Source organism: Chlorocebus sabaeus, chromosome 25 (genome assembly GCF_047675955.1).
Source record: "Chlorocebus sabaeus isolate Y175 chromosome 25, mChlSab1.0.hap1, whole genome shotgun sequence".
NCBI classification, from domain to species: Eukaryota; Metazoa; Chordata; class Mammalia; order Primates; family Cercopithecidae; genus Chlorocebus; species Chlorocebus sabaeus.
The window spans coordinates 53,022,435-53,044,966 of NC_132928.1; the positions used below are offsets into that span (position 1 = coordinate 53,022,435).

General features: G+C 34.6%; 1 protein-coding gene across 1 annotated transcript in view; it reads right to left on the reverse strand.

The window, feature by feature from the left end:
* PAPPA2 (pappalysin 2) overlaps positions 1-22,532 on the reverse strand; it is a 302,229-nt gene that overhangs the window by 117,138 nt on the left and 162,559 nt on the right. Inside the window, exons 10-11 of the mRNA XM_037985912.2 lie at positions 19,559-19,752; positions 17,730-17,876 (exon numbers count right to left, since the gene is read on the reverse strand). Coding sequence (XP_037841840.2) covers positions 17,730-17,876; positions 19,559-19,752 — 341 coding nt within the window. The remainder of the gene's footprint in view (positions 1-17,729; positions 17,877-19,558; positions 19,753-22,532) is intronic.

Below are 22,532 nucleotides of genomic sequence, written 5' to 3' on the forward strand. Positions count from 1 at the left end.
AAAATGAAGACAGAAAAGGAAGAAGTATAAGGAACACAAATTTAAAAAGGAAAAGAGCAATAGAGAAAAGGATCTTGTGGATGTTTATGTATAAAAACAAAAATAAAATTGGTAAAAGTGGTAGACACTTTTTGGCCAGTGAATGATACAGAGCACATATTTTCACCTTAGACTGGCCCTTAATTCCTGAATAAATAAAGACTCACTATTTAAGTGCTTCCTAATAAAATGTAGGGCCAAGAGGAGAAAAAAAAAATCTCTAATAAAGACACAGTTGGCACAATAAAAAGTTATTATGCCTTGAAAAATAAGTGCTAGAAACAAACAAACAAAATGCTATTAAAAATCTAAGGTTTTAAAAGGAAATTATATGAGCATTACAAAATACTTAGGACTGAATGACAATAAAAGCTTTATATGTCAAAATTTATGAGGCACAATTAAAGCAATACTTAGATGGAAAAATTACGGAACACCAAAAACAAATTAGCCAAACATTTCAACACAAAAACCTAGAAAAAGAACATCAGTGTAAATCCAGACAAACAAAAAGCAAGGAAATAATGAAGATAAGAGTAGAAATCAGTGAAATACAAAAAAACGAGAACAAAAAGAGAGATGAACGAAAGCAAAAGTTATACTTTGAAGACACTGATAAGCCAGACTAAACCCCATGCATATGTAATCAAGAAAAAGAAAAAGGGAAAAAGAAGGTTAAAACATATACACAAGAAAGGATATAGCGACTACAGCTAAAAGAGTTGAAATATAATAAAAACACATTATGAACAAATATCAGCACTAAATTTGCATATGTGGAAGAAATTAATAAATTTCTGGAAATAACAAAAAATTCAAAATTGGAAACAGATAGAAAAAATAAGACATTAATAAAAATCAAAGAAATTTAAGTGACAGTCATAAGTATTCTCTCAGGTAAGCCCCACACCATTGATTTTACAGGTAGGCGCTGCCAAATTTTGAAGAAACAGATCATCCTTATTTTATACAAATGGTTCCAGAAAATAAAAAAAGAAAATTGTACAACCAATTCTATGAGGCTTCTATAATTGGAATATTCAAAAAACAAATATATAAAATAATTCTACATGCAAAAGTCAAAAATAAAAGATTACCCAATAAAATCCAACAATATGTTTAAAATATACAATAAGCATGTAGTTTTGCTTCACAAAGGCAAAAATGATTTGGCAGCTAAAAAAAAAAAAATCTACCAAGGCTATTTAACATAATGATGAATCAAAGGAGAAAAATCACAGGATCATATCAATTAATACAAATCAAGGGGTTAAGTTCAGACCGTATGTTTTTCAAGAGGCAGAAAAAATGACTTAAGGCTTCTTCTAAAATTTCAAATCTTTTTATTTTTGAAACTGGCTGGTTTTATTATTTTTTCTCAACAAGGAGTATAGGTTACAAGTCTCTGAATTGTGTGTGTGTGTGTGTGTGTTTAATAATGACTTCTTGGCCAGGCACAGTGGCACACAAATAACGAGTAAGTGTTCATGAATAACAAATAGCTAATTCAAGTTTGAATTTGTTTGCTTTTGCTTCTCTAGTTCTTTTAATTGTGATGTTAGGGTGTCGATCTTAGATCTTTCCTGCTTTCTCTTGTGGGCATTTAGTGCTATAAATTTCTCTCTACACACGGCTTTAAATGTGTCCCAGAAATTCTGGTATGTTGTGTCTTCATTCTCATTGGTTTCAAAATTAATTCAGTTCTTCATATAGATCTTTCAAATTTATTTTTAGTTTTATTTCTAATTATTTTACCATTTTTATTGCTATTGAGATATTTTCATTTTTATTGGTGATTGTTTAAATTAGTCAGCACATTTATTTTCACCTTAATTTTGTATTAAACTGTGATACCAAGTGAAATAATTTTCAGGTTGTTCTCTTTTCAATGCTAACTAAAATTTTACTTCCTTCTTTCATATTTGATGTTTAACTTCCTTTATATCTCATAAAGTATAAAATCAAAAGTCTAACTGCACTGGCTAGATTCTCTTTCCAGATAAAGTAAAATAATAGTAATGATATTGAAGTTTTTTCTATTTTACTAACTTCTGCTTTTCTCTGTGATTTTCCTTTTTATTTTAATTGATTTTAATTTGATCTTTTTCTAATTGTTTAAGGTAGAAACTCTGATTATTTATCTTATTTTGATTCTTTCCTAAATATAGCATTTTAAATGCTATAACTTTCCCTATAAGTACTGTTTTTAATTACATCCACAAATTTCAATTTTGTTTCATTATAATTCAGCTCAAAATATATTCTAATTTCCTCTATACAATGTTTTTTGGTCCGTGAATTATTTAGCAATGTATTGCTTAATTTGGGAATGGCCTAGATATCTTGCTATAATTTATCTGTATGCTTCAAACATTACAAATTCATTGAGACTTGTTTTATGGTCTAGTATATGGCCTGTCTTGGTGAACGTTCCATGAGCATTCTACAGTTGTTTTGAGTGTAATGTTTCTACAAATGTGAGTTAGGTCATGATATTTGATAATGATCATCAAATCTTATATATCTGTTCTGATTTTTTGGCTTACTTGTTAAATGAATTATTAACAGATAGGTGAAAAAAATCCCCAACTATGATTATGAATTTGGCTGTTTGCTCATTAGTTCTGTTAATTTATAATTCACTTCTTTTGAGCCTCTATTCTTAAGTGCTTCAATTTGTAACATGATTATTATGTCTATTTAGAAATTAACCTATTTATCATTATGAAATATGCTCCTTTATCTCTGGTAAACTGTTTTGAAATCTATTTTGGCAGATATTAACAAGGCACATCAACTTTCTTATGTTTAGGATTTACATGGTACATAATTTTCCACTCTTTTGTGTTTGATGTACATGTCTTTTTATTTGAAGTGTGTTTTTTATAAACAGTTTTTGTAATTGGTTCTTTTTATATGCCAATTTCTGCCTTTTATGTGGAGTTTTTAGATGATTTAAATAATGTAATTAATGATATAGGTGGGTTTAAGTCTACCATATTGGTATTTATTTTCTGTTGTTTCCAACAATTATTCATTTCTTGGTTCCTCTTTTCCTGCCTTCTTTGAATCAATTTATTTTATTATTCCATTAATCTTCTCTTTGACTTTTCCTCTATAGCTATTTGTGCATATGTGTATTTTTATTCTAGAGATTACAATTTGCATCTCTAGCTTATTGCAATCTACTTCCAAAAAATATTACTATCCCATGAATAATGTTAGGACCTTACAGCAGTATTATTCTACTTTGAACTGCCTTGCTCTTTCTGATCATATACATTATTTCCCATAGAAGGAGTCAGCTGAGTCTAACATTAAGGCTGCTATACTTCCTTTTTTACCCACTTATGCTTCTTTCCCTTCTTGCTCACAGATGGTGATCCCTAGACCACTCCTTAGTAAATGGCCTGCATACCAAATTCCATCTCAGAATATATTTGTTAGAGAATCCAAATCCAACCTGCCACAAACAAAGAGAATCACCAATTCTCCTCATTCTTGAAAAATTCCCTTTGATGTGATTTCCACTCAAACTGCAGCCCATCCTTTAAAAGGCTTTGCAAGAAGAGGTGGTTTGCCACTATTTCTGGCCTCAGAAGAAATGGTAGTGGCCATCCTCTTTTCAATCTAGACCAGTGTACAGTCATACTTATTTACCTCTGTTCTGTGTCATAAATAATATTATCAATATGCTCCCCATTGCCAAGGCTAAGCTTAATATCCCATCATTTATTCATGCGTTCACCAGTTTTGAGCACTACAATAAGTAGGTTCTGCACTCAGTGTTGAACATACAATCTTGACCACACATGGCCTCTGCCCTGAGATCCTTATAGTTCACGGGATGAAGAGATAGGTAAACAAGAACAGTGGAGTACACAGGCACTTTGTGAGAAGTGTGTATCGAGGATGAAGTGATCAATTATACCCCCTGGGACTTAGGAGAAGAGTTTAGAAAGGGTTAGGTTCTATAATGGAAATAATCCTTGAGCTAAATGATAGAAGTAGAAGGTAAGTTTGTGTTTCTTGGGGAGACATAATGAGTAAATCATTTACAGAGAAGGAAAAAAATATGAGTTTCCCACCAGGAATGTTATAGAGAAGTGAAAACTCTGACATATTTCAGCACTAAAATAAATCTGTTATGATTAAAATGACTAAACCCATGCGTGTGTGTGTGTGTGCACAAGTGTGCGCACGTGCGTGTGTGTGTGTGTAAATAGGTGTGGAAGATGTGACAAATGAAAGAATTCAGCCTGAGATAATGCTTATCTCTATCTCCTTATGTCCAATCAGTTACCAGGTTCTTTCAAGTCTGTTTTTCACTTTACTGTATGTGTAGCACATGACTCACAACTTTCTGTCTTCTACCATATTTTTGTAAACATGTTCACTGCTATGTATGTACCTTAAGGGTGAACATGGTAATTCATTCATTCTTTGGATCCCTCCATATCACAACATATTGTTCATATGAGGCAGTGTTTACTAAGTAGAATTAAAAGTGAATGTTGTCATGGTGTGGAAATAAAGCAAACACTCATAAATATCTTTAATATTTACTGGTAACATGATATAGAATAGGGGTTAGCACACTATTGTCCACAAGCCAAATCTGACCCACTGCCTGTTTTTGTACATCCTGTGAGCTAAGAATAGTTTTTGCATTTTTGAATGGTTTAAAAAAACTTTAAAGATGAATAATATGAAAATTATATGAAATTCAAACTTCAGAGTTCATAAATATAATTTTGTTGAGATATAGTTATGGTTGTTCATTTACATATTGACTACAGCTACGTTCACGCTAATGAAAGTGTTAAGTAGTTGTGACACAGACTGTATGGACCATAAACCCTAAAGTATTTTTTTCTCTGCTTTCTTTATAGAAAATGTTTCCAAAACCCTGGTATTGAGAGAAAGGACCATGAGTTTTTCCATAAACTGGATTTGAATTTTAATCCTATCTGTAGCTCTACTAGCCATGTTATCTAAAGTGCTTAGCCATCTCTGAATTTTAAGATAATCATTTTTAGAATGAGAAAAATCATATCTCTGGTAAGAATTTATATGAGAATTGATAAAAAAAAATATCAGGAATAGAGTAAATTTCAATCAATGCGTTTCTTCTTCTTTGATGCCTAGTGTTAGAGATTTTCATCTTTGAAATCCAATCAATTAAACATGTATTGCATTTTCTGTTAAAGATTCAGTCAGTGTTTGGATAGTCGAACCCAAACAAAGGAAGAGAGGAAATTATGGTTAAGAGGCTTTGGGCTTTATTGTAGCAAGGGTTTCCAGGCAGTGGTCTGTAATTTATAACTGATGTGGAAGACCCTGGTATTTAAAATACTGTGAGCATGTGGTGGTTGCTTTTAGGATTGCTAACCAGTCCAGCCTGAATGGGACCATTCCAAATTGCAGACATTTTAGAGGAGCCATGAAAATAAACATGAACATATGATTTTGCATATGTTGATGGGCTCCCTATGAAACCAAACAAGAAGTACTTATTGAGTATCTGCTTCTCAAATTGCTTCATTTGTTGTCGATATTACTTAGATACAAAGGACTTTCTGGGAAGAATTATGCCTTCTGTTTCTTTCTCAATCCCCCAATGACACCAAGAGTTGACAATAAGTATTTAACAAATCCTGTGAACTAGATTAATAGATACATGGTCTTTCAAGAATTTAGAAGAAACCCAGCGAAAGACGATAGGATGCCTTTCCTTACAATCCAACATATGTTTTAATTTGTTTTCTTGCTCGTACTATGTTCCTGTCTGTCACCAGTGTTTAATTCTGGTTTTGGCATATTATAGGTGCTTAATGAATGCTGATTGAAGGAAGGAACATAGTATAGATGGATAAACATTGGATTAGAATCAAGAGGCATAAATGTGGGCATCCGATTTATTATTTTTTTCTTGAGTGATGTAGAAAAAGTACTTTGAGTCTTTGATGCTTATTCTACTCACCTGTAAAACTGGAAAACACCTACCTTGCCAAACTCACAAGGCTATAGTAGGGATCAAATACAAATAGTGCAAGAGAATGTACTTTGTAAACCATAAATGGCTATAAAATGTGCTTATTATGCAAATAATAAAAAAGACTCTACATTTTATTATATTTAAGAAAATTCTTACACTTTTTGTCTATTAGCTCAAGATTAGAAGAAAAGAAAAACTAAGAGTATTACTTCAGTAAATGTAGACTAAAATGACAGAAATTTTTTTTGGCAAGTAAGATTTTAGTCATTGAAAGATTTTGGGAAGGTATTTTCAAGACTAATGTTTTCCACTATCATTGTTTCTCATTTGTAGTAAACTTGTCTCTGAACTACTGCATACTAATCATATTTGTGTATCAAATCAAGATTAAAGTGTACTGAAAGGAAGAATAGTCAGAAATCCTATATTTCTCTGAAAGGTTTTGTGTGTGTGTGTGTGTGTGTGTGTGTGTTTTTAAAGCTAACCACCTTATCTTTAAAAATCACTTTCTAAGTTATTTGTTGTAGTATTGATTTGTGAAGACTAAATTTTCTTAATAGGTCTTATATAGTAACTGAACTTTCAATGATATTAATAATTTTTTCTAATACAAAGACTATTACTCCTGAATCAGTTTTAGTATGAACTGGGTATGCTATAGATTAAATGTAGTCCCCAAAAGTTAATGTCTTGGAAATTTACTTGCACTGTGTCAAGAGACAGAGCCTTTCAAAGGCAATTGGGTAATGAGGACCCTGATGTCATGAATAGATTAATGTCATTATCGTGGGAGTGGTTTCGTTATCATAGGAGTGTCTTTTATATAAAAGTGAGCTCTCTCTCACATGCTCTCTTTTGCCCTTCTACCCTGGTACCATGTTTTGATGCAGCAAGGCCTTCACCAGATGTTGAGCAGATGCCAGTGCCATGCTCTTGGACTTTCTAGTCTCCAGAACTATGAGCCAAACAAACTTCTTTTCTTTATAAACTAACCAGTCTGTGGTATTCTATTATAGCATCAGAAGGCAGACTAAAATAAGGTACATACCTGAAATGTAAGATGTAGCTAATTGACATATATTAAAACAATTCCAGAGATTTCTGTTTTCAGCTATGATAGACTAGCGTGTAATACAACAAACTGTCCTGGCAAGAACAATCATAAAACATGAATTAAGTATACAAAAAAGTTTAAAAGCATTTGAGGGCAACCAAGTAGTTAGGACTTAAAAGTCTAATTAAAAAAAAAAAAAAAAAAAAAAAAAAAAAGAACACATTGAAGGGAACTTTATATTCTGTGTTACTTTAACCTTTGAGGTATTCTTCAAATCCTAAGCAATGCAAAATAAGAGTATAAAAGGTCAAGTAGAAATTGGCAATAGAGAGGCCAAAACCTAAGTAGAGTTTTTAGCAGACACACTGCTGATGAAATAGAAATTGTACTTCAAAGACTGTCAATGTGGAGGTCCTAATCCAAGCTTTTAGTTGAGACTCCTGAAGAGTCAAGCCTTAGAAGAGAGAAAAAACTGAAAAAAAAAATGTATAAAGGCTCACAAATAAAGCACAAGCTTGAGTTATCTTAATTATTCATTGAATTAAAGTGATCTTTCCCAAATCTTACCAAGCGTCCAAAAAAAGAAATCTTGAAAGAAAGATATTATTAGTCAGAGCCTCTACAATTTATTGTATCTGATATTCACTTAAAACATTATTAGTATAATAGTAGAAAAGCCCAAATAAATACGATATTTTAAAGTCAACCTAAACAGACCTCTCCATCAAGATATTGGTGTTATCAGATGCAGAATTAAAAATGATTGTGATTAATATGTTTTTAAATAGACTGTAAGATGAAGAATTTCACAAAGAATACATAGGAAAAACTGAATAGGTATTCTAGAGTTAAAATACAATAGCAAAACTAAGGATTTAATAAATAGTTTAACTGCTGATTATATAGAGCAAACTTCGGGATTATTGAAACAGAAGATAGCTCAGTGTATAATAATCAGACTACAGCATGAAAAGGAAGGTAATAACAAACAGAAGAATAGAAAAGTTAAAAAGATACACAGCAAAAAGGTGTAATGTATGTATATTCGGCAACTAAGAAAAAAATAGTAAATGAGCAGAAGGAATATCCGAAACTTTTTTTTTTTTTTTTTGAAACTAAGACACTAAGCCACAGATTGGAGAAGCTTGACAAACAAGACATATGCAAAGACAGGTAGGCCTGGGAACATCATAGAAAGACTGTTGAAGACAAAAAACAGAGAGACTATATTAAAAGCACCAGGGAATAAAAGACATTGCCTTCAAATATATATCAGATGTACAGCTAACTCTACAAAATACAGAAGTGAAAAGATAATGGGATAACATCTTCCAAAGGATAAAAGAAAACATCTGGCTACCTAGAATTTTGTACCAAAGATATCCTTTGAAAATGAATGCCAACTAAAAATATTTTAGCCACACAAAAACTGAAAGAACTCATTGTCAGCAGGGCCACATTAAAAGAAATAATAAAAGTGAATTTCCTCAAGCTAAACAAAAATAATGGAAGCATAGAAATGTAGAAAGGATTGAAGAGCACTGGAGAGGGTAAATATTAGGGAATTTAAATTCATTTTGCTTTAAAAATGCAGAAAGCAATAAATGGAGGAAAAGCATTCTAAGGTATTATAAAATTGTGAGAGTACTAATTTATACCAGTCTCTTAACAAGTTAGTGTGTGTGTTGCAACCTCAAGACTAACCACTGAGAAAATAAAAGTATAGCTCACTGTGATGGTAAATTTTAAATGTCAACTTGGCTGGATTGAGGGATGCCTCGAAGGCTGGTAAAGCGTTATTTCTGGGTGTGCTTGTATGGTGTTTCTGGAGGAGACTGTCATGTGAGTCAGTGGACTGACAGAGGAAGATCCACCCTCAGTGTGGATGAGTGCCATCTAATCAGCTGGGAGCCCAGATGGAACAAACAGGTGAAAGAAGGGGAGAATTTTCTTTCTTCCTCTTCCAGAGCAGGAAACTCTTTCTCTTTTGCCCTTGGACATCAGAACTCTGGGTTCTTAAGCCTTTGGACTCTGGGACTTGTACCAGCAGCTTCTTGGGGCTCCTGAGCCTTTGGCCTCAGACAGAATTATGCCATTGGCTTCCTTGGTTCTGAGGCTTTTGGACTTGGACTGAGTCATGCTACCAGCGTCCCAGGTCTCCTGCTTGCCGAGGGCCTATCATGAGACTTAATTGTGTGAACCAATTGCCCTCCATAATTGTGTGAGCCATTCTCCTGATGAATATCCTCTTATTATCTATTTATATGTAGATACATCATATTATTTCTCTCTGGAGAACACTGACTAATACACTAACAAACTAGTAGAATGAGAAATCACATAGTCAAACTATGTATTTTTAAAAAAAGCAAGAAAGAGACAAATAACAAGAAAGAGACAAAGAACAAATGAATAAGAAACCGTAAGTTGGTAAGTTTAAAACTAAACATTATTAATTACATTAAACATAATTGTACTAAGTTCTCCAACTAGAAAACAGAGAATTTTAGATTGCATATATATATAAAATAATATGTTGATAACAAACTAAGCATATTAAATATGATTATAAAGAAAAGTTAAAAGTAATAGGATAAAAGAAGACACAATACACAAATATAAAATGTTATTCAGTATCGGCATGGCTACAATAAAACCAGACAAAGGTTATGATAAAGCAAGAAGTGTTGCTAGATGGCTTTTAAAGTTAGTTTTAAAAGATATAATTCACCTAAAAGATACAAAAATCTAAAATTATATACTGACAGTTTCAAGTTTACACAGTTCCCACATGGATGAATATCAGTTATAACAATTTAGCTAACTAAAACCAGTCTCCCAAGAACATGATTCATATTTCAGTTTGCACAATATATTAATTTTAACTGTATAAAGTACCAACTTCACTATTAGTCTTTCAATGCAAAAATCACCATGTGAATTACAAATGTGAATAATGATGGCTGACCAATCACATCATTTCATTCAAAGTCTGTCACTGACTGGTCACTGGGTATCTGTTATTTCATTCATACAGAAACTAAAAAGTGTATACTTATGTTACCATTTTGTCTCCTAGTGATAAACTTAAATGACACTTTACAAAAATGGATAATCAAAAGACAGAATTAGCTAAAAAAGATGAACATGCAGCAAATAAATGAAAAATGATAATGTTGGGAAGTGAAATTTGAATCAAAGATAAATGGAGTTATAAAAGAAATAGCTGACTCTGGGAATGTTGACTCTCTACTGCCATTCAAGAGACTCTGGGAATACAGCCAGAGAAAGTCAGTGAAAGTGAAATTATTGATATAAATGAAAAAATAAGTTGTGACAAAAAGGAAGAAGCTGTCCCAGAAGTGATGTCAAGAAAAAAGCGTATGTTAAAGGAACTCTCAGAGATATTTCATAACATTGAAAGTGCAAAGGATAAAAAGCTGGAAGTGGATTCAAACTTCACAAGAAACATGACAATTCATCAACACACAGAAGAACTGCTTGCTTTGTAATGTAAGTCATATAAAGAGGAAAAAGTAAACAATGTTTAACCTAGTCTTCGTAAGTTTTTTTTTTTCCACAAAAAAGGAAACACTTTATTTCTTTGTGTTTCTGTTTCAAATTCTAGTGAACTAAATATCAGTTTCACTAGTTGTTTTTCCATTTTTCTACATACTTATAACTAAAAATAAGAGAGCATTTAATGTTACAAAAAAACCTTTTATATATCATGAAATAATTGTAATTTTTCCCATTGATTATTAAGGTTACATTGCATAGTTGCAACTTGTATAGTCATTTTGTGGTTTCACACTACCAGGCAAAGTAAAGAAAGACTGCCTTCACATTTAATAATATAGCCTCTAAATGTCTCAAAAATGGCAAAACTAAAAGAGAAACAAACAAGTCCAAGATTTTGTTGGAGGAATATAATACACATCTCTCAGTACCTGATGGAAACAGTACACAAAATATTGGGAAAAATCAATATATACAAAATATACATAATATAGGAAATTTCAACAACACGATCGACAAATAGGACATTTTAAATATATGGAATGTTTTATCCAACAATTGCAGACCACACATTCCTCTCAAAGTACATGTAATACTTACTAATATTGACCATAGACTGATCCATAATTCAAGGCTCAACAAATTTCAAAGAATTGAAACATAGAATATATTTTTGACCACAGAAGAATCTAGCTATAAGTTTTTTTTAAAAAAAGTAATCCCAAATCCACATATGTTTTCAAGTTAAACAGCACACTTATAAATAACTCAGGAGTAAAAAAAGAAATAACAATGAAAAGAAGAAAATTGGTTTGAATTGAATGATAACAGAAATAAGGTGTGAAAACTTATGAAATGTAGCTAAAGTCATGTTTAAAAGGAAATGTATGGCCTTCATGTATAAAATTTAAAAACAGGACAAAAATCAATTACCTATGCATCACCTCAAATTACTAGAAAAAGAACAAGTTAATGCAAATATAAAGGAAATAATGAAAAATAAGATCATATATATCTTCGGTTGGTCATATAAAAAGATTAATAAAAGGTTAATGAAAATGATAACTCTCTAGCAAGACTGAGCAGTAAAAATAAAAGAGATAAGCCACAAACTAACAATACCATGAGTAAAAAAGTATACCAGATTCTGTAGAAATATAACAAAGAAAATAGCAGAATATTATGAAAAACTTAATTTGATATTTTAGATTTTTTTAATGGACAAATTATTTGAAAAACCCAACTTATTAAAATTGACTTAAGATAAGTAGAAAACACAAATTTCTCCACCTTTGTTTTATAATTTTCATCTATAATTGTATTTTTTTCCTCAAAGAAAACTCCAGGCTCAGATAGTTTCACTAATGAATCCTCAAAAAATTAACACCAACCTTACACAAAATATTTCATAGAACTGAGAACTGGAGAAAAAAGAAACTTATTTAAGAAACTTATTTATTTAGTTTTGATCATAAAACCTGACAAGATAGTAAAATAAAGAAAATTAGGGCCAAACTCTAATGAATGTAGATGAAAAACCAACAATATATTCTCAAACAGAATTCAAAACTATGTGATTGGTTGTTGGTTTTCCAAATATCTTAGGTTGGTTTAACATTAAAATTTTTTTTTAATGTGAGTTAATATAGTAACAGAACAAAGAGACAAAAATATCATCTCAATAGATGCAGGAAAAGCATTTGATAAAATTCAACTCCACTTTCTCAGAAAATTGATGCAGGGCAGGCAAGGCCCCAGATTGGGACTTAGCCAAGGAGAGGTTTTGGCTTTGCCCAGGAAAGAACTTAAAGGTGAGCCAGTGGTGTTAGACAGCAGTTTTTATGAAGAGGCAGCAGAGGTATCACTCCTCTCACAGCAGGGCTACCCCATAGACAGTGTTCTTAGAGTAGCAGCCTAGGAGCTTTTGGCAGTCATATTTATACCCACTTTTAATTATATGCTAATTAAGAGATGGGCTATTCAGAACTTTCTGGAAAAGGGGCAAGGAGTTTTCAGAACTATATAGGGTAACTTTTGGGTCATTGCCATAGCATGCTGCCATGGCATTTATAAACTGCCATGGTGCTGCTGGAAGTGTCTTTATGCTAATGAGCAGTGAGGGCAACTAGAGGTCACTTTTATTGCCATCTGCTGGTTTTGGCTGGCTTCTTCACTGTAGCCTGTTTCAACCAGATCCTGCTGTGATTAGCAGGGCCCTGACCAATGCTTACAAAACAAGTCCTACTGATCTTCTACCTTACCCACCCCCCTCAGATATTAGATACTCCTCCTTAATCCTTAGGGGGCTGCAGAAGGGTGGAGGTTTATCTTCTCTGAGTGCTTTCTGCTAATTTTACTTTGCTTTCTGCCTAGCAATGGGGGAAGAAAAATCTTTGGATAGTTGGCCTAAGGGGCCTAAAGGGAGGGTGTTTTTATTTTTCGACTCAGAAGATGGAATGGGTTGGAAGCCTTTTGCCGCTATCATTTTTACATGGAATTGTTGTAATCTAGAAGATACAAACTTTCTTAAGAGCTTAAATTAAGGTTGAGTGCAGTGGCTCGTGCCTGTTTTCCTAGCACTTTGGGAGGCCGAGGCAGGCGGATCACCTGAGGTCAGGAGTTCGAGACCAGCCTGACTAACATGGTGAAACCCCATCTCTACTAAAAATACAAAAATTAGCCGGGTGTAATGGTGGGCACCTGTAATTCCAGCTACTCGGGAGGCTGGGGCAGGAGAATTGCTTAAAACCAAGAGGCAGAGGTTGCAGTGAGCCAAGATCCTGCCATTGCACTCCAGCCTGGGCGACAGAGCCAGAGCGAGATTCCATCTCAAAAAAACAAAAAAAAGAAGAAAGAGGTTAAATTAGCAAAGGACAAAAACTAGTAATAACAAGAAAGCTATCATTAGCTTTTATAATAAAAGTCCTAGGAGAGGTAAGAACCAGGTAAGACTTGGGAGAACATTTTTGATAGTCAACCAAATACAGCTGGGGCCAGTGTCCTCATTGTATTTATGTTATCAGGTAGTTTGTTCATAGATTTTTTTGAAGGTTAACCTCAATCTGTTTAAAGTTATTAATATTAATATATGTATAGATTTTATTAATAACTGCATAGACTTGCCTTGTTTAATAATCTACTAAATAATTCAGCACTAGTTTGTTATCAAGAATCATATTTGCCCAAGAGCTTAATAAGCTACTAAATAATCCAGCACTAGTTTGTTATCAAGAATTATATTTGCCCAAGAGTCTAGGAATTTTTGAATTTTCTTTAATGCCTAATCTGTGTTGGTGGCTAATGACTGTAGGGTTTGAGTCAAGCATTTCAGGGCTAACTCATGGTAGGCAAAGCCACCCCAGGGGTCCATTAGTCTTATTGCTGCCCCAATTCCTGCCAGAATCAACCCTATTGCTCATTTATTTCTGGTATTCCTGGGTCTTAAGGGGTTATAGACAGTGATCTCCACAGGGGTAAGCATGGCTAATGTATATTTACCCATTTCACCTTTTTGATATATAAGGGAAAGCTATGCCTAAAAGAACATGTGGCTCCCCAGCAAGTCGGGAATGGTTATGAGATATGAATGTTTCCCACTCATGACCACAAACAAAAATGAGCCCAGTTGGGGCACAGAGGTTCCACAAGATGTGATGTCTATCCTTTGCAGCCAAGTTGGGTCTGTAGAGATATTTCTCCCCTGCTCCAGTGGGGGTGGTCAAACTATCCTTGCTCTTTAGAAGGGGGTTGTGCTTCCACCTTCCCCAATTAGGCAGTTGCTTTTCCCCTGTGTGTTTTGATCGAGGAGAAGACCTACAAACAGATTTTTTGCACACAAGTGGAATCCCATTTACCTTGCTACGACCTTGGGAACTTGACAACTTAGAGTTAGATTAGAACACTGAAGGGAAACTTTTGTTTTTGTGTCATTAACACAACAGTAGGTACAAAAGATAGAATTATTAGTGCACTAGAGGTAAAGATAGCCAACTTTCCAGGTCTGGGTAATAGTGGCAGGGGGTTTACGTGGAATCCATTAAGTGGGGAAGAGTTTCACCTAACAAGTAGGGGACTGGGTACTTTGAGATTGCAGTGATTAGTCAGGAGGTCTGGGGAGATGGCCATGAGATTTTTCTGGATAGGCCAGAAAGTGGAATTTGCTATTCTGGAAATGTTGATGACAAATTTAGTAATCACAAAGCCGATTCCCTGATGCTATAATTTTTGAAATATTTTATTATAGAGTTTTGCTCCCACCCACCCTGGATTAGGTTAATTGAGAGAGCAAACAGGATTAATAGTGCCAACATGGTGTCTAGTTGGGCCTTAGAAGTGTCTCTACACCCAACAAGGATACAAGAGGTGTTTTCTAGGAGAAGGTAGTTGGCCAAAGTGATAGAAAAGAAATATAATCAAGAAGAAGAGAAGAATTAATGCTCCTATTCCCATCCACAGTATCATGTTATTACTTTTAGCCGTGTGTTATTTTAAATAGGTAGCGGAGGTCTTTCAAAGGTCATGGCTTCTTCCCCAGATGTACGTTATGGTGCCTGTGACTCATAAAAAAACACATTTTATTCTGGGGAGGTGTACCCAAGTAGTTATGTTTTAAAGGTTTAATATGGTGAGGGTATTTAATAATACTTGATAGGGGCCCTTCCATTTTGGTTGTAATTGATCCTTAAGGTATCCTTTTTTTTTTTCTCTCTCCCAGTAAGGCTAAGTCTCCTGATTGAAGAGAAAAAGTATTCTTTTTTGTGTAGGAAAGGGCAATACTTTATTGTTATAATTTGGAATGGCCTCTAATCCTGGCTTAAACATTAGGGGTTGGGAGCATAGTGAGGTGTGTCTGACCCTTTATTTCTCATTAGGCTTGAATTAGATTTTTTAGTGTTTGGAGGGGATTTCCTTTGGCCAAAGCGGGGGATCTACTCAGTGTGTAGAGGGCCTATGGATTTTTTTTTTCCAGTTTATATTTTCCCTTTTTGTCAAGGCACTCCAGAAATAGTATTAATAGTCAAGCTTTCCTCTTGTCTCACCCTGATGCTGGGGTGGTGTGCTATCTGCCCCAGGTCCATTATGTCCTTTGTTGGGATCCCTATGGTCAAGGGACTTAGAGTTAAAAGACTTATAGCTAATTAATTGTTTTAGGCCAGATGGAAACGAAGGTGGGCAGACACTTATTAACTCTTAAACCTCTTTTAAGTAATATAAGAGTCAAAACTGAAAGTCAAAAAATAAAGTTATAAAACTAATTTATGTGTGTTGAGTTACTATAATCTTGGCTTGTAGTAATTAGTTATGTAAAACACAAGAATTTTGTTAGCATCTATGTGCCTGTCTTTGATTTGGAGGGTCTCAATTAATTTTATCTCTCGAAATCTGGTCCGTATAATCTCACACGCCCACTTCTTCCATAATTGTTTTTGGGCCTGGGGGGATTGAACAGTTTTACATTTTAGAGGCAAAATAAAATATAAAGAATTAGCAATGCTTTCAACAAAAAGGTCATAAGTCCAGCCTAGTTTTGAAAATGACAGGAAAGGAATTTCACAGGTAGCTAAACATTTAAATTATTTGGTATTAAGGACTATAATAAGTTATATTAATTTAGGTAAAGGCAAAATTATTAAGTGAATACAAGCTTGCCCCTGTGTCTCATGAAAGCAGTTTACTTTGATTATCCCTTTGCTCAGGTTTAAAGAAGAGGCTTTGGTTAACTTGAGTTTGATGTTAGATACTGGCAGGAGTTGGTGCCTTTTCTAGACTCCATCTCTATATAAAATTTAAAAATTAGCTGGGTGTAGTGGCAAGCAACTGTTGTCCTAGCTACTTGGGAGGCTGAGGTGGGAGGATCTCTTGAGCCCAGGAGTTCAAGACTATAGTAAGCTATGATGGCACCACTGCATTCCAGCCTGGAAAACAGAGCGAGACCCCGTCTCTTGAAAAAAAAAAAAAAAGAACTTCAGTTCGTCTAAAGATGTGTTTATGAGCAAGAAAAATTAGTCATAGTGTTAGAAGATATGAAAGAGCATATTGCTGAAAAATAATTAACATGCATACAATTATGATGAAATTATATAAATTATGAAGAAAATGACAGACAACTCAATGGAAAATTGAACAAAAGACTTGACTATGCTCTTAAAAAATATGTACGAGTAGCTGATATACATATGAAAGGCTCCCAATCTCATTAGTTATCATGCAAATACAAACTGAAACCACAGGGCAATATCTTTACATATTCAATAAAACATTAAAATGAGACTTAAAATACCAAATGTTGATGAAAATGTGAAACATTTGAAACACTCAAAACATCTGGTGGGAGTATAAATTAGTACAACCACTGTGGAAAATTATTTGGGATTATTTACCAAAGCTGGCCTACTTGTGATCTGGCAGTTCCAAATATACCCATCTGTTTATACACATTCACCACAAAAATGTACAGAAATGCTTATAGCAGAATGACTTATAATAGCATAATAGAGAAAAACCAGAAATAATTCAAATATTCATCACTATTAGAATGGTTAAATATATGGTGGCGTTTTCATACAGTGCAATGCTTATACCACAATGAAAATGAACACTACTGCTAAGTGAAGCAGCATGAATGAATCCCACAAATAGAATGCCAAATAAGAAAGAATCAGTTGCAAAGAGTATATACTGTAAAGCATTTTCCTATAAATTTCAAAAACAGACAAAACTAATCTATGATGATAGAAATAGAAATAGATCCACCTCAGTGGTGTAATAACTAAGAGGGGACATGAGAGAGCCTTGTAGGGGGGCGGTGATGGAAATGTCCTATTTCTTGATCTGTGTTGTGATTAGAAAGGATGTTCACTTCGCAAAAATTCATTGAGCTGTGTATTTCTGATTTTTGTACTTTTCTGTGTGTATGTTACACTTTGATAAACTGATTACTCATGTATTAACAGAAAGAAGTCCACAATTCAGAGAGGTGAAAATAAACTCAATATTAACACTTTGAGATAACAAAAGAAAATTTTCTGACAGGTCATCCAAATGCACCATTTACACACACACCCACACACACATGCTTACACCTTTCACACGCACAAAAGAAACATTTGGGCCACTTACTTTGAGCCAAACCTCATCCTCTTTCTTCAGGCTACCTTCTGGCTGCTCACTCCTGTCATCCTGAGTTTCATTTTCATTGGCAACACAGGGAAACCAGCCAGTTAGGGGACGGTGGTTGGGTAAATCTGGATGGTATGATGTGCAAATCTGAAATACAATTTCAACCAACAATTTGAAGTATGGAGTGTGAAGATATAAGGACAATGAAACTCTCCAGCTCATAGCAAAGTTTTTCTCTCTTTCTGAATGCCTAATGATCACATTATTGGCAGAAAATTTTTCTCAACATTGAAGAATTTCTCAGTGCTCTCTTTAACATCAAGATATAACTTACAAGGGTAGAAAACACAACAGGCCTCAGTTTATCTTCAGCCCAGGGGTCTTGCCCACTGGGTGGTTACAAATAGTCCTGGCATATTTCAGGTAACTGCCCCAGGAAAAAGCAGGGGAGTCTGTCTGGGGTGATGATGAAGCCCTTACCAGGCAGCATCCACTGCCCCAAAAGTGAGGCTACTGAGTTGGGGAACCACTGAGGATTCAGCTAAGTAAAGGAGCCAGAGAAATAAAACTCCAGGAAATTTCTCCCACTTCACTTAGGGAAGACAGACAGGCTAGACTAAAAGCCACTTCAGAGAGCGGTCATTACCTCAGAATCTCCCAACTTCCCTGGCTTTCTGTCATCGGATGCCAGGACTTGAAGGAGCAAGATGCCAGAATTTAGGCTGAGAGAGTGTGGCAGAAATGGCTAGCTGCTGACTGGTATCTATTTCCCCTTACTTTTTTATTAATAAACTCCAATTTTGTTCAAGGCAACAGTGTATCTGGTTATAAACGCTCATCTCCCTAGGGTTCCTTACAACTAAAGGTGATGAAGTGGCCTAGATCTGACCAGTAAGAGGCGGGTGGAAGTTTATTGTGTAGAATGTCCAGAAAAGCTATCATTTTCCCAATAAAAAGGGAAAGACTCAGCTGACATGCACCTATTTCCCTTTGGCCTGTCCCCTCCTTCCTTGAAATGCTGATTTCACACCTAGGAGAACTGCAGCCATGTTTTGAGCAGGAGGAAGAAGGCTGCACTCGAGGATGAAAGAGCTGGAATCTAGAAGACCCTGGGTCCTTGATGAAATCCTTGAACTGGAGCATCAACCTTAGCTGGCTCCTCAATCTCTTCAAAGATGTCTTCTCAAGTATAAAATCATATTATTTCACTCTGGCCTAAACTATCTAGAGGCCTACATCTCACTTCTGTGAAAGGACTGTATTGCCTATTCTAATAAATGGAAGAGTTTATTTTGCAACAGAAGCATCTAGAATGGGTCCCAAGAGTCGTGAGCCTTTAATCTTCTTTTCAGTCTTCAACGTTATCTCATAGATGTCATTGGTATAGCATTTTAGATCTGTCAGAGGATCTCCTATCTATTTAGGTGGATATTCAGAAAAAAAATTATATACCCAAGGATTTACTTCTAGCAAAAACTCTACAGTTTCTTCAATAATAAAACTTCTTTAAATCAATTTATACTTTGATCCTCAATACACACTTTAAAGCTTATTTGATCACTGTAGTAAACCACTGAACATGAAAAAGGTGTTACTATACCCATTTTCCATGTGAGAACATTGGGTCCCAGAGAGGTTAAGTGACTTGTCCAACATCATGTAATTATAATAGCAATGCTGGTAGATCCAGTAATGTTGCCTAGGCCTTCTAACTCCTTTCTTCTTCTTTTTCTTCTTTTAATTATCCAAACACAGACCCCAAGTGTAAGCATGGGGGAGTCACTTTACAATTTGCACAGCCTCGACTCTATTCATCTGGCTTAACTTACCAGGGAATGAGGTTCTCCAGTTACCAAAAAAACAGGACACTTCTTCTTATCTTCACGAGAGGAGTAAGCCTGGGTAGCCCACTGATCCAAGTATCCTTTGGGAGTGTAGATGCCACAGTCTACAATGCTGGTTTTTCTCTCAAAAGGTTCACATATGCCATCTCCCTCATACATGTAGCAAAGGCTGGGCTCTCCTGCCAAGAAATATTGTGTGACACAGAAAGAGTGTTTTCATAAATGTCATGATAAAAATGAACATGGGAATGTCCACGACATTTCTTCTCCAGCCCACTAAAGAGAATTCTGCAATTGCCTGCCAGTCTAGTGCCTACCCCAAACACACAGATACACATACATCCCACACATCCCTAAAGAAGAAGGATTTTTTTCTCACTGGGAGAAAGGCAGAAACCATCTACATTATAAAAGTACAGAAAGGGTTGAGATCAGGGAAGAAAGAACAGGGAGAAAAAAAGCAGCTGTAGGCTGGGTGTGGAAAGAAATTTTAAGTAATAGTTGAGTAAGATATTTAGGGGAAGCTAGAGATATAATATAGGTAAAAGAAGAAACGAATATAAATAAATCCTAACATATATTATATATTTGAATCTTTTTCATAGTTTTTGAAATATTAAAGTATTAGGGGGGATTTTTCTCAATCACTTTTTGTTGCTTGTGTTTCTTCAACTGCGTGACTGCTATTAAACTGGAAAATATAGGCTCCAGGCTTATGAGGGTTACATATGTATTAATTTTTTTTTAGTCTTAGAACAACCCTGTGAGGTTTGTATTTTGTTTCTTTTATGATAGGAAGCCTGAGTCTCAGTGATTTTATGTGACTTCATAAAGGACCCTTGAATGGTAAGCAATAGAGCATTAATTTGAGTCAGGCTTAAATCCAAGAGCCAGAATGAAGGTTCAACAGCTATTACTCCACACTGCCTCAAACTAAGACAGAGGGGCTGTCTTCAAAAGCAAACAGGTGAGAAACGAATATCTGAGAAAATATACTGGGGTTGTAAAGCCAGCTGGTATGCACTGGACAAGTTCCATTCTTGTTCATATAATAACTCCTAGTAAATGAATAGCACTGACTCTTTGTAGATACATAGACACAGTGCCTTCAAATGTAGATAGCTGAGAAACACTTACAAAGCCATTTAAGTTCTGTTGCATTTTTTACCAAAATATGAGGCAATTAATATTAATGGAACAATTCAAATTTCTATTTTCTACTTAAAAAATAGGACATGAAAATAAGATTAAGATTCAAAATAACACCTAGGTATATATTCAGTGAGAGCATTACTAAAATTTACTGTTACTATTTCCTTTTTTTCATGTTCAATTCTTCATAGCAATACCACAGGACCATTCCAGTAATTTGCCAGCTGTCCATCAACATATAGTTATTAATTATTCTCTTAATAATTTCCTCTAAGACCCTTCTGTGGTAAATCTATCTCTACTTGCCAGATACAAGCCACTGTCCACAGGACTTGGTTGAAAATCTATTTTGGGCTTTCAACTCATACGTTTCATCAAACCTACTCAAAGCACTCTCCAAAGCCAATGTATGTGCTTTTGGAATGACTTTCCCATGATAATTCTCTCTCTCTTTACGTGTGTGTATAGTTTTGTTTTGTTTTTCTACTTATAACCCAGTAACTACTCTTCTTGCTTCTTGTCTCTATTTTTTTGAGCACAGACTTAAAATTTTTGTTTATGTTTCTTTCAAATTCATCTGAAAATAACTGAATACTTTAAAAATATATTTTACAATGGTTTCTTCAAACCTGAACTTTTGAGAAATAATGGAATATAACTATGTGCTTAGCATATGATGAACTTACGATTCACTAAAAAAAAGTTTAATGTTGGAATATACCATTTTAACCTTACCCTGTATAGTTAAAACCATTTAAATATAGTCTTACTGGGGTTGAAGGAAATAGCCAAACTTTATGAGATCAAATGTGATAGACACAATATAAGGTCTCCTTCTAAGTTAAATAAGACTTGAGCTGCACTGAGGAAAGTTTAGTGTTTGGAGAATATACATTGTATTTAATATGAGACTACTATGTGGCTACCAAAAAGAAATAATGCTAACAGAGGTTGTGTTAACAAATACTTGTGTACAGAAGAGGGAGGTAATCGGTTCAATGTATTCTGCATAGCCAGACCACATCTGGAGTATTGGATTTCCTTCTGGGCATTGACCACATGAAGCATGCCAGTTTGGGGTAAATAAGAAAGGGTCTGGAATCCTAATCACATGAGGGGATGTTTGGATTGGAAAGGAGAATAATGGAGAGGTATTTCAAATATCTGAATGGTAGTCAAATAAAACAGAAAAAATATATATATATCCTCTGTAGTTTCATAGCAGGGAAAATGCACTTGATTAAGCATGAGGAGAGCTGAGTTCCAGGGCTGGCTCTGCAAAGATTTCATTGTATGCCCTTGGATGAGTCACTAAAATGTTCTGAGCCTCAGTTTCCAAACTGGAAAAAAGGAAAAAAATTTACAACAGATAAGGCCATTTGTAAACAGAATGGTCTGTTTCAACGTGCATTCTTCACTGCTAGAGTTAGGTAAGCAGAAGCTAGAAACTCATCTCTCATGCTTTGGTAGGAGGCATTTATGTAAGACAGAAGCTGTGCTCTAAGTCACTGATAAACTCGTACTCAGGAAAGGATCAGGGGCTCGATCAGACTCATGGTACACAACATGCACAGAATACATGGTACCACTGAACACATAGTACACAATGGGCCTTTTTCAAATGGATGGATGGATGAATGTATGGAGAGAGGACCACCAACATTCTATGATTCAGGTCTGGCTCTGCAGAGCAGGGACATTTGTATATTCTGTATAGTACTTAACACCTTAATAAATTATACATAATTGTAATCACATTCTACTTTATCTTAAGATTTCAAGACTTTAAAATAGTTTTAAATGCACT